At 45.7% G+C, this 15,220-nt stretch overlaps 1 protein-coding gene across 1 annotated transcript in view; it reads left to right on the forward strand.

The window, feature by feature from the left end:
* LIMCH1 (LIM and calponin homology domains 1) overlaps positions 1–15,220 on the forward strand; it is a gene marked incomplete at its 3' end in the record, with an annotated part of 231,155 nt that overhangs the window by 144,092 nt on the left and 71,843 nt on the right. The window contains exons 5-6 of the mRNA XM_068137614.1: positions 5,992–6,022; positions 10,064–10,174. Of these exons, the coding sequence (XP_067993715.1) occupies positions 5,992–6,022; positions 10,064–10,174 (142 nt within the window). The remainder of the gene's footprint in view (positions 1–5,991; positions 6,023–10,063; positions 10,175–15,220) is intronic.

A 15,220-nucleotide genomic window follows, 5' to 3' on the forward strand; every position in this document is an offset into this window, starting at 1 on the left:
CCTTTCCTTTCCTTTCCTTTTCCTTCTTCTCTCTTTTCCTTTTTCTTTCCCTCTCTTTCTTTCTATCATCTATTTGTCATCTATTTATCATCTATCTATCTATCTATCTATCTATAATCCTTCAATTAAGAGTCTTTTTAGCCACATCCATCACTGCAACAGTGCTTAGACATCCAAATGCTTTTACTTTCACCATTTCACCCCACAAAGTGGTTCAAAATGTCAAAATGTATGTAACATACAGTTGTGTAAGCTGCCAAAAGTCACACAGAATAAGCTTGAATCAAAGTCCATATAGTCATAGACTGAGGTCTTAAGTTGGAACTGCTGTCCCTTTCAGGGCAGACTTTGTCATCATGGACTAGAGGAGCAGAAGCAGTCAAACTCTTTGTTTTAACAGCATTCAGGATCCCCAAGCCCCCAAAAGCAAGAGCACCTCACACTTTGATAAACTCAACAAAATTGGTAATTGGTGTTATTTAGAACTTTTCATGACATCTTTATGACTATCCTGTCTGACAGAAAAAAGTTACTGCTCTACAGACAAGCAAATACTGCTGAGTTGATTTAATGGCTTTGTTTCATTTGGCCAAATACATCACTAATGAAATCCTGGTCAGACATGGCCATTTTAGAGAAGTATATGGAAGCAATTTACTACATTTCAGCAGCATTTTAATTTTTTTCCCCCTTCTGGCAGTGGGAAGCTGGGCAAGTTTTCATGGTGTTCAAGCACTGTCTGGGAAAATTCAAAGGTTCTGAAAGTTGAATTTGGCTGCTTCCCTTGTTTTAAGGGATAATGTCCTGTTCTCAGCTCCTTTCTAAGTTTTCCTTTTGCCCTCTAATATGTGGTTCTTCTCACCTGTACATGCCAGCAACAGAGGGCTATGTTAAGTGTTTCTTCTAAATCTGGTAATGTTGCAATGGAAGAAGGTTCTTCCATGGTTTAGTTGTTTAGGTGGGTTGGATTGGTTGATGGGTTGGATGCGATGATCTTGAAGGTCTCTTCCAACCTGGTCCTCGTCTCTTCTCTTCTCTCTCTTCTTCTCTTCTCTTCTCTTCTCTTCTCTTCTCTTCTCTTCTCTTCTCTTCTCTTCTCTTCTCTCTTCTCTTCTCTTTTCTCTTCTCTTCTCTTCTCTCTCTCTTCTCTTCTCTTCTTCTTCTCTTCCTTCTCTTCTCTTCTCTTCTCTTCTCTTCTCTTCTCTTCTCCTTCTCTTCTCTTCTCTTCTCTTCTCTTCTCTTCTCTTTCTCTCTTCTCTTCTCTTCTCTTCTCTTCTCTTCCTCTCTTCTCTTCTCTCTTCTCTTCTCTTCTCTTCTCTTCTCTTCTCCTCTCCTCTCCTCTCCTCTCCGAACCTCTCCTCTCCGAACCTCTCCTCTCCGAACCTCTCCGAACCTCTCCTCTCCGAACCTCTCCCCCTCCCCTCCCCTCCCCCTCCCCTCCCTCCCCTCCCCTCCCCTCTCCTCCCCTCTCCTCTCCTCTCCTCTCCCTCCTCTCCTCTCCTCTCCTCTCCTCTCCTCTCCTCTCCTCTCCTCTCCTCTCCTCTCCTCTCCTCTCCTCTCCTCTCCGAACGTCCTCCTCTCCGAACCTCTCCCCTCCCCTCCCCTCCCCTCCCCCTCCCCTCCCCCTCCCCTCCCCTCCCCTCCCCCTCCCCTCCCCTCCCCTCCCCTCCCCTCCCCTCCCCTCTCCTCTCCTCCCCTCTCCTCTCCTCTCCTCTCCTCTCCTCTCCTCTCCTCTCCTCTCCTCTCCTCCTCTCCGAACCTCTCCTCTCGAACCTCTCCTCTCCGAAACCTCTCCTCTCCTCTCCGAACCTCTCCTCTCCTCTCCTCTCCTCTCCCGAACCTCTCCTCTCCGAACGTCTCCTCTCCGAACCTCTCCCCTCCCCTCCCCTCCCCTCCCCTCCCCCTCCCCTCCCCTCCCCTCCCCTCCCCTCCCCTCCCCTCCCCTCTCCTCCCCCTCTCCTCTCCTCTCCTCTCCTCTCTCTCCTCTCCTCCTCTCTCCTCTCCTCTCCTCTCCTCTCCTCTCCTCTCCTCTCCTCTCCTCTCTGAACCTCTCCTCTCTGAACCTCTCCTCTCTGAACCTCTCCTCTCCTCTCCTCTCCTCTCTGAACCTCTCTCCTCTCCTCTCTCCTCTCCTCCCCTCCCCTCCCCCTCCCCTCCCCTCCCCTCCCCTCCCCTCCCCTCCCTTCCCCTCTCCTCTCCTCCCCTCCCCCTCCCCTCTTCTCTCCAAACCTCTCCGAACCTCTCCGAACCTCATGTCCTGTGACATTGTCCTGCCCTCATGACAATAAGTGGCTGGAGAGAGTTGTAAACCAAGCCCTAATGTCCATATAAAACCCCTAATCTCCATGTGACACCAGAGAGAGAGGGTCTTTTCCATAAGAAGTTTGACCTTCTTGGATTGAGGATGATAGAATACCTAGGAGGAGACAAGTTGAGTGGCTGGGACTAGCATGGAGCTCCAAGGAGAGCTGTCCCAGCACATGAGCAAGTTAAACCAGGAGTAATAAACTCAGCAGAGCTGACTTGACCCTCCGCCGAGCATGATGCTAGGTAGACATGCAGTGTCTCATGGGCATGGGTTGGTTTTTTTTCTCTCCCCATCAACTCTTTAGAGAAAGCAGCTGTGGAAAATGAGCCAAATGGTTTCCTAGCACTGTCCAAGTTCATGCTGAGTGACTGAGTTGAGTGCACAAGCCAAGTCCATGACTGTTGTAGAGAAATATGTTCAGGACTGTCTTCTGCTAGCTAGTTCCCAAAGCACAAGGATGATTTTTTTTCCTTAGCCCCTTTTTAAAGATACCTCTGATTCATTATTTTTTTTTAAACATGGTAAAAATGTTCTGTGGCACAGGATGGGCATGAAGTTCACACATGAATAAGAAAATTGCATTTTTTACCTTTCTTGTTCATTGAGATAGGTCTTTTCTTCTTGGCTCATTCAGCTTGTAAAAGTTATGAGCTAATGCTGCAAAGAATTTCTCTCTGACTTGTTAAACAAGACTCTTTTCTACTGCTATTTTATTAAGGAAGAAAAAAAATAGGACTGCTTTGTTTTTCTTAGCATGTGGGTATTGGCAGATAAAATTTTGACTTCACAAAGATGGTATCAAAAAATATTTTTTTTTTCCCCTCTTTTGAGCACCTTTCTATATTTAGGGTTTTGTGGTCCTCACAGATTTAAATATATTCAGTTTTTTTTGGCCAGGTAACCTTTAAATCCACTCCAACATTGCTATCATAGTAGGAGGCAATTCCATTCTACATCAGGAGACAATCTTTACTGAGTCTGAAGTAGCCTTACGTGGTTTTCAGCACCTAAATGTGATGCACATTTCCTCCATTCCTTTGTTTTTTTTTTAATGGCTTCTTTGCTGAATTTTGAGGCACTGTTTCAGTGTGTGCAAAAATGGGTCCTTTGTTCTTTCCAACGTAAAGCTTCCGTCCTTCAAACGTTGGTGAGAAACTCAATTGAGAAGAACGCCAGTGACTGCTTGAGTCCACATTCAAAACCTAAGTATTCTCCCCAGCAGGTTCTGTTGCAAGTGGCAAGATCTCTATTGCTTCACTCACATGCTTGGTTCTTTGTGATGCTAATTTCCTGTGGTGGGTTGAAGTTTCCCCCCAGCATTAGCTTTGCCAGACCAACTCAGTTAGAAGCAAATGAAGCTGTATTTGCAAGCAAGAACTACACTCTATGATGGAATGCAATGAATATGTACCCAATGTACAGGATTTACAATATTGTACAGATATTTACAGTTAGCAAACAACACAACCAGGGAAGCTGTTCCACTGCCCCACCCCCCACCTCCCCACTCCCCCTGTCCCAAGAGAGGAAAGGAGCAGAGAGAAAGCAGGGGTTAGACTTAACAGCTCAGCCAAGGCCAGCAGATGACACCAAGCTGGGGGCAGGTGTTGATCTGTTAAAGGGTAGGAGAGCTCTGCAGGGGGACCTTGACAGGCTGGACAGATGGGCAGAGTGCAAGAGCATGAGATTTAACACGTCTAGGTGCTGGGTTCTACACATTGGCACCAACAACCCCATGCAGTGCTACAGGTTGGGGACAGAGTGGCTGGAGAGCAGCCAGGCAGAGAGGGATCTGGGGGTGCTGGCTGATAGTAGGTTGAACATGAGCCAGCAGTGTGCCCAGGTGGCCAATGACATCCTGGCCTACATCAGAAATAGTGTGGCCAGCAGGAGCAGGGAAGTCATTCTACGCCTGTACTCAGTACTGGTTAGGCCACATCTTGAGTCCTGTGTCCAGTTCTGGGCCTCTCAGTTTAGGAAGGAGGTTGAGTTGCTGGAATGTGTCCAGAGAAGGGCAAGAAAGCTGTGGAGAGGCCTTGAGCACAAGCCATATGAGAAGAGGCTGAGGGAGCTGGGGTTGCTTAGGCTGGAGAAGAGGAAGCTCAGAGGAGACCTTACTGCTGTCTACAACTACCTGAAGGGAGGTGGTAGCCAAGTGGGGGGTTGGTCTCTTCTCCCAGGCAACCAGCACCAGAACAAGAGGACACAGTCTCAGGCTGCACCAGGGGAGGTTTAGGCTGGATGTTAGGAAGAAATTCTACACAGAGAGAGTGATTATTCTATTCTATTCTATTCTATTCTATTCTATTCTATTCTATTCTATTCTATTCTATTCTATTCTCTCCCTAGTGAAACAAAAACATCAGAGATCAGGAAAGAAGAGAGAGAATTGTTATTTATCCAATTAATTTGTTTAGAATAATCTTTAGTTTTCCTTTTCACACCCAGTGGTGATTTAGTTATATTTTTCTACTTTTCTCCTCAAAATCTGTAACTAAATTTTAAAGGCATAGCCTAAAACCACCACATTTCCCCAGAAGCACCTACTGCATCTCAATGTACACTTGCAGCCCGAAAAGCCAATCAGATCCTGGGCTGCATCAAGAGAAGTGTGGCCAGCAGGTCAAGGGAGGTGATTCTCCCCCTCTACTCAGCTCTGGTGAGACCCCACCTGGAGTACTGCCTCCAGTTCTGGAGCCCCTATTACAGGAAGGATCTGGAGGTGCTGGAAGGTGTCCAGAGAAGGGCCACAAGGATGATCAGAGGGCTGGAGCACCTCTCCTACGAGGACAGACTGAAAGAGTTGGGGCTGTTCAGTCTGGAGAAGAGAAGGCTCCGAGGTGACCTAATTGTGGCCTTCCAGTATCTGAAGGGGCTACAGGAAGGCTGGGGAGGGACTTTTCAGGATCTCAGGTAGTGATAGGACTAGGGGGAATGGAATGAAGCTGGTGGTGGGGAGATTCAGGCTGGATGTGAGGAGGAGGTTCTTCCCCATGAGAGTGGAGAAGCCCTGGAATGGGTTGTCCAGGGAGGTGGTTGGGGTGCCATCCCTGGAGGTGTTTAAGCCCAGGCTGGACGAGGCTCTGGCCAGGCTGATCTAGTGTGGGGTGTCCCTGCCCATGGCAGGGGGTTGGAACTAGATGATCCTTGTGGTCCCTTCCAACCCTGACTGATGCTATGATACTATTTCTCTCATGTTTGGTGATGATTTGCTTAGTCTCCTGTGCATGCCTGTTCAGTTGCTTCCAGAATCTATACGAGTTGCATGATTTATGACAGAGCAGAACCTGCCTGTTGGATTCCTGCAGAACACATTTTAGCAGGGAGGACTTTGGTCTTTTTTTGTTGTTTGTTTGAAGAGATCAGCAGCTCTGTTTAAAGGAAATATTTTTGGCACCATCCTACTTTACCATGGGACCATTATAAACATGTTTTCTTTTTGTGCTTCCAGAATTCTGATTTAATGATTGAAGTAATGGTGACAGAATACTCCCATGTCATGAATAAATGAATGTGTGAACTACATCTTCTTAGCTTTCATGTGTTTCCAGCCAGCAGAAGCATTCTGCAGGCTTTTGTTAGGGAAAATGTGATCTGCTGCATAGATGCTCTTGGAAAGTGTGGCTGCTTTCTGATTATTTTTTTCCCCCCTTCTTTTTCTTTGTCTGTATGTGTGCATCCAGGAACACTGACTATAGTAGGAAGCTGAAAAATGTAAGTACATCACTTGGAGTACTTTTTTCCCCCACCCTGTCTGGTTAATCCTGTATTTGACCTGAGCAAGAATTCTGTCAGTAAAGGCTGAGTACAGATGAGTAGTGTTGCAAAGTTCTGAGTACAAAACCTAACCAGGTTCTGCTGGAAATTTAGGTACAGTTGCTATTGCAAAGCATCTTTAGAATAGAAATAAGCCAGGGAATGTTTGTCTCTTCAGAGATAAAGGGTAAATAATGTGGTCTCTGTGCTGTCCATGGTGGTTTTGACTGGGAGCAGGCTGACTCTCCCATGAAGCTACACTCTGTAGCCTTTCATGAATATATAGACATAAAGTACATTTGCACAAAGCATTTGACATGAAGCAAAATGGTCACTAGATCTGGATGTAAATCTTTACTATCAGATTTACTAGCTTTCTTATTGTTCTTCCAAATGAATGTTGCCCCAGAAAGGCTAACTCAAATCAACTTCAACTTCTTGTTAATATAAACTAATGGCAATGGATCCTTTAACTGTTAAGTGGAAAAGTAAACAGCTGAACTTTGATGGTCTCAGAGCTACTTACTCTTCTAAAGCCTAGCAAGCTCCCTGCCCTTAGTCAGCTGTAAACAACTATAAATTCAGTTTTATATCTGGCTCACATCCCTGTAAACTGCTAGGAAATGCCAGGACCTTATCCTAATAACTCTGTAAGCCAGTAATCATGACTGCAAGTAAAAAAGTAATAAAACCCATCACCCCATGCCCCCCCCCCAAACAAAATTATTTCACCCTGTCATTCCCATCATCAAAGTAGCATCTTCTGCTTCCAGCACACAAAGTTGGAAGGGAGGAGTTCAGCTTGGGTGTGTTAGCACTTTTGTGGGCACTGGTTACATACCTGTGTACAGCTGTATTATTTTAAACAAGGGTTCAGAAGTATCCTCTGCAATCTGCTTATAGGCAGTACATGCTTTCCAGGTGCATCATCCTGTAGCCTTAGTGCCAGCCAGTCAGAATTGCTTGCAAATGGGACATTATTTGGGGGAAGACAAGAAAAAAAGGTGGATAAAGAAAAGAAGAAGAGAGAAAGTGACCAGATGCTAGCAGAAATAAAAATGTAACAGCCTTAATCAGAGAACTGAATGGCAAAAGGAATTCGACAGTTTCCCATTTGCTATGAGACACTTGAATGTGTCCAGAGAAGGGCAATGAGGCTGGGGAGAGTTCTCAAGCACAGGCTTATGAGGAGAGGCTGAGGGAGCTGGAGTTGTTTAGCCTGGAGACGAGGAGGCTCAGAGGAGATATAATTGCTCTCTACAGCTACCTAAAGGGAGGTTGTAGCCAGGTGGGGGTTGGTCTCTTCTCCCAGGCAACCAGCACCAGAACAAGAGGACACAGTCTCAAGCTGCACCAGGGGAGGTTTAGGCTGGAGGTGTGGAGAAAGTTCCTCACAGAGAGAGTTGTTAGCCATTGGAATGTGCTGCCCAGGGAGGTGGTGGTGGTCCCTGTGCCTGGAGGGGTTCAAAAAGGGATTGGACGTAGCATTTGAAGCCATGGTTTAGTTAGCCATGAGGTGTTGGGTGACAGGTTGGACTTGATGATCGCTGAGGTCTTTTCCAACCTTATTGATTCTATGACTCTATTTGCAAGTGTTTTTACTTAAGTTGAGAACATGTACTGTGAAAGTTTTTTTACACCAATTTGCTTAGTAGTGCTGATTGAAGGAAAACAGCTCAGATAAAGGTTATTCCAAGACAAAAGGAAAATCAGCATTGGTGAGCCACCTGCTTTCCCTTGCATGGCAGTATCCATTTGGATGAAGTTTTAAAAACCAAGGGGGAAATTTCTGAACTTGATTACACACTTTATTCAGCTGCTTGATGGCCTGTATATTATTTATAAACTAAAAGGGAAATATCAACTGTATTTATAGATACAAAATGCATGCAGTTGATTTTAAACAGAGGCTCTGTATGTCCGTGCTGTATCGCTTTCTGGCAGGGCCTCAGCTGGAGTGTTGTGTGTGGTTTTGTTCAGCACACTTAATGAAAAATGGAGATGTTAGAGCAAGCTGATTGCAAAAGGCTGATTTGAAGTCTGGAATATGTGGCTGAGCAGGAGGCACTGAAGGAACGTAGGCGCGTGTTGTAGGGAAGAAGAGTCTGACATGTCTGTCCGCAACACCCCCTTGGGCTTTCTCCTAGACTTGCTTTCTTTAGTTCACTATATAGTATGAATTAGAATTAGAATTAGAATTAGAATTAGAATTAGAATTAGAATTAGAATTAAAATTAGAATAGAATAGAATAGAATAGAATAGAATAGAATAGAATAGAATAGACCAGGTTGGAAGAGACCTTCAAGATCATCGTGTCGAACCCATCATCCAACACCACCTAATCTACTAAACCATGCAACCAAGCACCCTATCAAGTCTCCTCCTAAACACCTCCAATGATGGTCACTCCACCACCTCCTCGGGCAGCACATTCCAATGGCCAATAACTCTCTCTGTGAAGAATTTCTTCCTAACAGCCAGTCTGAACCTCCCCTGGTGCAGCTTGAGACTGTGTCCTCTTGTTCTGCCACTGGTTGCCTGGGAGAAGAGACCAGCCCCCACCTGGCTACAACCTCCCTTCAGGTAGTTGTAGACAGCAATAAGGTCTCCCCTGAGCCTCCTCTTCTCCAGGGTAATCAACCCCAGCTCCCTCAGCCTCTCTTCACAGGGCTTGTGTTTCAAACCCCTCACTAACTTTGTTATATGGCCCTGTCCCATCCAAACATAAAATACCATATTTCCATTTGTTTGACTTCTCTTTTTTGAGATAGTGGCAACTGTTAGTTCTTATTGATTCCCCATCTTTTCCACATCAAAATATTTCCTCTTGGTTCTGCATTTGTTAAATACTTTGCAGTGTCACAGAACATGCCAGAATAATGAGCATGAAATGAGAAAAAGCCCTGAGCTCTGAGGTGATGGTTTGGGTATTTTTAACTGAGCTCAATTGCCTTTCATGATCAGTTTCCTGTTCCAAAACTGCCTTTCATGATCAGTTTTCAGTCCAAAAACTGCCTTTCATGATCAGTTTCCAGTCCAAATTGCTGCTACACAGGTCCCATTAAAGACATAACTTTAAGAGGAGACGTACATGGGTGCAGAGAAGGACTGTTTGCTACCCCTGCATGTTATATATACCTGGTTGTGGAGATGTTGGCTTTGGCCATCCTGGGCATCATCATTTCCCCCTTTTCAAACAAGTGCAACAGACCAGACTTCTTTGCTGCCTAAAGGACTGAGGGGGTATATAAACATTTGCAAGAGCAACTCTTGGGTTGGTTGGTTGTTTTTTTCCGTGCTAGTTTTGAAGTGACTTTTGAGTTATGGAGAGACATCAAGTCAGAACTTGAATGAAACCACTGACTCTTTCCACTTCAGTCTGATAGGAACAACCAGATGCTCGTGGCTTTTGATTAATCTTGGGCTAAGCATTTCTTAAGCCAGCAGAAGCCTGGAAGTAAATATTCCCATGTCATCTGGTTAATTACATTAAGATGATTAAAAATGGAACTACATTTGCTGTCCTTTAAATAGGCAAACACACATTTCAGAGATCTTATTTATTCCATTGTCTTGACTGTTTTAATTAAAGACCACAAGTATGAGTACTCTAAATTTAGAGGGTTATTTTCCTGTTGGATTTACAACATTTATTCCTGAGTGTGTTTTCTAGGCAGCTTAAAACACCTTGTCTAGTTTTCCTGTTCAGTTCTGCTCTTTATTTTCCAGGTAGACATGAACTCTTTCATTATTTCTATGAATATACCAGGAATATAATGTGTTAAGTTGCATATTCTCCAGGACTGTTTAAATGTTCATGGTTACCTGATGTATTTATTTATGTTGAACCACTGACAGACACTTCCCTTTCAAGTCTGATGTATAACAAAATCGTGTGCTGCTGTGCAGTTTTGAATAAATGAGAGATGCTGAAGGGATGTAAATTGAGCTAAGTGACTGTGTAGATAGCTTCAACTAATTCTTGTTAACTTCTGCAGGTATTAGTCACCATTTATTGGCTAGGAAAAGCAGCAAACAGCTGCACGTCGTATAGTGGATCAACCCTGAACCTGAAGGAGTTTGAAGGTTTGCTGGCACAAATGAGAAAGGTATCTCTTTGTTCTCTTTTGGGAATGGACATTTCATTTGGATTATTACTCCTGTAAATAACCTGTTGGTCTACCTGGACTTCAGCAAGGCCTTTGACACCGTCGCCCACAGCAAACTGCTGACTAAGCTGTCAGCCCGTGGATTGGACCATTACACTCTGTGCTGGGTTAGGAACTGGCTGGAGGGCTGGGCCCAGAGAGTGGTAGTGAACGGTGCCACATCCAGCTGGAGGCCAGTCACCAGTGGTGTCCCCCGGGGATCAGTGCTGGGCCCTGTCCTCTTCAACATATTCATCGATGATCTGGATGAAGGGGTAGAGTCAGTCATCAGCAAGTTTGCAGATGACACAAAGTTAGGGGCAGATGTTAGTCAGTTAGAGGGTAGAAAGGCTCTGCAGAGGGACCTCGACCGACTGGACAGATGGGCAGAGTCCAATGGGATGGCATTCAACAAGTCCAAGTGCCGAGTGCTGCACTTTGGCTACGGCAATCCCATGCAGAGCTACAGGCTGGGGTTGGAGTGGCTGGAGAGCTCCCAAACAGAGAGGGACCTGGGGGTGCTGATCGACAGCCACCTGAATATGAGCCAGCAGTGTGCCCAGGTGGCCAGGAGGGCCAATGGCATCCTGGCCTGCATTAGGAATAGTGTGGCCAGCAGGAGCAGGGAGGTCATAGTGCCCCTGTACTCTGCTTTGGTTAGGCTGCACCTTGAGTCCTGTGTCCAGTTCTGGGCCCCTCAGTTTAAGAAGGACATCGAAACACTTGAGCGTGTCCAGAGAAGGGCAACAAGGCTGGGGAGAGGCCTTGAACACAAGCCCTATGAGGAGAGGCTGAGGGAGCTTGGATTGTTTAGCCTGGTGAAGAGGAGGCTCAGGGGTGACCTCATTGCCCTCTACAACTACCTGAAAGGTGGTTGTAGCCAGGAAGGGGTTGGCCTCTTCTCCCAGGGAACCAGCACCAGAACAAGGGGACACAGTCTCAAGCTGCACCAGGGGAGGTTTAGACTTGAGGTGAGGAGGAAGTTCTTCACCGAGCGAGTCATTCGTCGTTGGAACGGGTTGCCCAGGGAGGTGGTTGAGTCATCGACCCTGGAGGCGTTCAAGGGGAGATTGGATGTGGCACTTGGTGCCATGGTCTAGTCATGGGGTCTGTGTTGATAGGTTGGACTCGATGATCCTCGAGGTCTTTTCCAACCTAAGTGATACTGTGATACTGTGATACTGTAAATATGAGAGAAGTGGGGGGCTGGAGTACAAATGACTTAACAAACCCCTGCCTCCTTCAAAAAGGTCTTTCTGGCTCTACCAAGCCATGAACACAACTTTCTTTAGCATCCAGATTTATGGTGCAGTATGTCATGTCAAACAGGGCTTTAGAATTGTCCCATGGCTCTGGCATCTTCCTTTCCTTATGTTTTGGGTTGAATGATTTTCATTCATGAAATATAGTTACAGGTAGAAGAATTGAGGCTCAAAAGTAAGATAGCAGGACTTGCAGGAGCAGTGAATTTTCTTGTTTAAAACACCCAGTCTCGTAGGCAACTCTTTTGTTTTTATGTTGCAACAGAAAACATCAAACCAAAGTATCTAAATAAAGCTGAAGGATGGGAGGAGGAGATTATGTTTCACCAAGGGCATAGCTATGATGAATCTGTGTTTTGCCGAGCTCAAAATACTGGCAGAAATCATATTTGGTGGTTTATAATGAGCTGAGCTCTTGCTGGAAAGGAAGAGTTGTGGTTGCTGTAGGCTGGTTTGGGAATTCTGGGCTGAGCACTCCAGCATGCCCTGAACCCTGACACTTAACCCCAGGAATGTTTAGTGTTGATATCCAAGCCTGCATTTACTGGGGGTGGAAGGGGCAGGAGCACACATGTAAGAAGGTGGCAGCAGCCTGGACTAGCATTGTATGTGTTGGAGATCCTGCCCATGAAAGGCCATGCAGATGTGTTCTCAGCCCACAGAGAACTTTGTGCCTCCTGCTCCCTCCCCAACTCATGTAATGGCCAAGTCATCACAGGCAGCAGGATTTGGGGACTGTGGGAGACTCCTTGACCTCTGTGCTACTGCATCTGCAACAACTGCAGCTCTTCATTCTGGGATCTCAGAGGGCCAGCGCTGGATTGCTGCTGGAGAAGAAGCAGTACTTGATTTACTGATAGCAGTTCCTACTCCCTAGTCTGACCAAGGGAGCCTTACCTAGATGGGTAAAGTCCCTATTTGTGAGCCCAATTCCTGAGAACAAGGAGGTGGAAATGGGGAGGAAAAGAGAACATCCTGCTTCTCTGTAGAGATTTATGTTGGTCTTCATTGGAAATGACCTGTACTAATCACTCAGGACCTTGCCACTCCTGAGTGATATGATCGAGCCTAAGCAGTGAATTGGAGATAATACTTGAGTTTTTAACAAATAGAGGATGGGAGAAGAAGCAGTCCCTGCTCCAAAGAGTCTGAAAGGAAACAAAGATGGTCAAGGGGTCTAGCAGAGAAAAATTGCCACAGTGCAGATTATGACACTGCTAGTGCTGCATGGTTATCATGCTTTATTTTTTTTCAATGTTTAATCTCACAGCACAAGGCTCTTCTTTTTCCTTGCCCATCAAATTAATTGTCAGAGCGTTTTGGAGGTCTTATCTTGAGCCCTCTTGTGGGATGAGGTAGGCTGGGGCCAAAAGGTGGTGTTCTCCAGAGAGCTGATGATTGTGAAGTGCCTGGCTGGGCTGTGCAGAGGGCTGCAGGTCAAGGACAAAAGCAAAAGGCTGGGACTTGATTTGTTGCAGATGTTGGAACTGGGAGCAGAATAGAGAACTCATGAAAGCTGAAAGCTGGCCTCCAAAAGTTTAGGTGCTGCTGCTATGAAAGCCACTGGCTACTTATTTTAAGGTCACCTCCCTCCTTCTGTACCCATGCAGTATTTCCCACTGGCATTTGTGGGTTTGTCTGTTACTGCATTTGAAGAGGATTTGGTTGTAAAACAGAGCATGTTAATCATGCTGTGCAACACTCTGATGTTCTTTATAGCCGAGCTCAAGTGATGAAAAGACACTTTATCACATTCTCTACAGGCAATTTTATTTTTTTCCCCCCAGAATTTAATAATTAAATCGACCATAAATTCAGCCTGGTTTAGTTTTTCTGTTATAAATCCTCTCTGCCCTCCTTTTTTAACAAGCAATTCAAAAGGCAGCTCCAGTGTGAGTTGTCTCAGACCCATCTTTTTCTAGTTCTCGTTCTGAAAGGGCTATTCATTTCTAATTTTGTTCTTGCTACTCTGTTTTTAATTTCATTAACTATTTGGGCACGCATTCTTCTTTACTTTTAAGCCTGAGATTTCCCACTGACAGAACCTCCATGGCTTTTTGATTATATTCAATGGGTGGAACTTCCTGGAGAAACACGCCTCGTGTTTGGCGCTCATACTTTCACCGATGCTCAGTGACCTACTGTGCTTTTAATTTAACAACATAAAAGGCTTAATGTGCTGTTGTGTGTCATGTTGCAGTGTTATCAGTCCTGCAGATAACCACTTTCCCACTGATAACACTTGGGAGATGACGTTTGTTGAAGGCAGGACGAGTATCCGTCTGCGAGACAGCGCTGGGCTGGGAGAGTAGCTTTGCCAAGCAGGGGAAAGCTATAAAGAACATGCTTACAGAAGTCTAGGGTCTCATCCCGGGGCCTGCCTCCTAATTCCTGGTGAGCAGCATGCAAAATTAACATCAACAGGCCTTTGAAAGTAGGGTCTGGAGAACTCATTAGTTCAGCGCTGGACTGGTCTCAGACTCTGGGAGATAGCGAATGCAGGATGGGGCTTTTTGCCCGGGTTTAAGTCCCTCTAGCTGCCGAGCAGTTCTGTATCACTCAAATGCTGTAATTTAGGAAAATGGAAGTGTGCCTGAGGATTGAGAATATCTCATTGGTATGAAGGGATTTGGGGATTTGGGGAATTTGGGTTTTTAAAAAGATTTTTGGATTGTGTCACAAACTGGATTTTGATAAGACTGTTAAGGTTTGGGTTTGGGTGTGTGCAACTCATGCAGATCTCAGAGAGGCGGATCTTTCTTGTCCAGTGTTTCTGCCTGTATTTTAGGCCACTGAGCAGAACCAGGGAAGGAGGTTACATAGGATTCAATTTTGACTTTGTTAGGTGTATTTTATTTGGGCTTAGAAAATGCTTTCACTTCAGTTTGCAGCGGGGTTACTTCATGACATTACCACAGTTTAGCTTGGCCTTAGACGACCTTTGCCGCTGCCCTTAATGTGGTATTTTGGCAGAGTCGCAGTGAGTGGCACTAATTAAACCTCCTTCCTGAAAAGTCTGCAGGATATTGGGTCTGATCTCCCTGTCTCCCTTTGAGCCTCCCCCTTTTCTGCACGAAAGCTTTGGTGTGTTAATGCAGGGCTCCCTTCATCACTGCTCCAGCAAAACTGCTTTTAGGTGGAGGTGCCCCACCATAGCGTGCCATGATAGAATAGAATAGAATAGAATAGAATAGAATAGAATAGAATAGAATAGAATAGAATAGAATAGAATAGAGCAGGTTGGAAGAGACCTTCAAGATCATCGTGTCCAACCTATTATCCAACCCACCTAATCAACTAAACCATGCAACCAAGCACCCTATCAAGTCTCCTCTTGGAACACCTTCAGTAATGGTGACTCCCCCACCTCCCCAGGCAGCCTATTCCAATGGGTAATCACTCTCTCTGTGTAGAACTTCTTCCTAACCTCCAGCCTAAACCTCCCCTGGTGCAGCTTGAGACTGTGTCCTCTTGTTCTGGTGCTGGTTGCCTGGGAGAAGAGACCAACCCCCACCTAGCTACAGCCTCCCTTCAGGGAGTTGCAGAGAGCAATAAGGTCTCCCCTGAGCCTCCTCTTCTCCAGGCTAAGCAACCCCAGCTCCCTCAGCCTCTCCTCACAGGGGTTGGTGTTCTTGAAGGATCTTCTCATCAGTGATGGGTACCCATTGGTGATGGGGAACACTTTAGCAGTCAGGGACAGTGGGAGCTATGCTCAACGTAGCCATTGTGCTATAGCTACTGGCAA

Source organism: Melanerpes formicivorus, unplaced genomic scaffold, assembly GCF_026170545.1.
Source record: "Melanerpes formicivorus ecotype bairdi unplaced genomic scaffold, bMelFor1.0.p_v2 SCAF_4, whole genome shotgun sequence".
In the NCBI taxonomy this organism is placed as follows: Eukaryota; Metazoa; Chordata; class Aves; order Piciformes; family Picidae; genus Melanerpes; species Melanerpes formicivorus.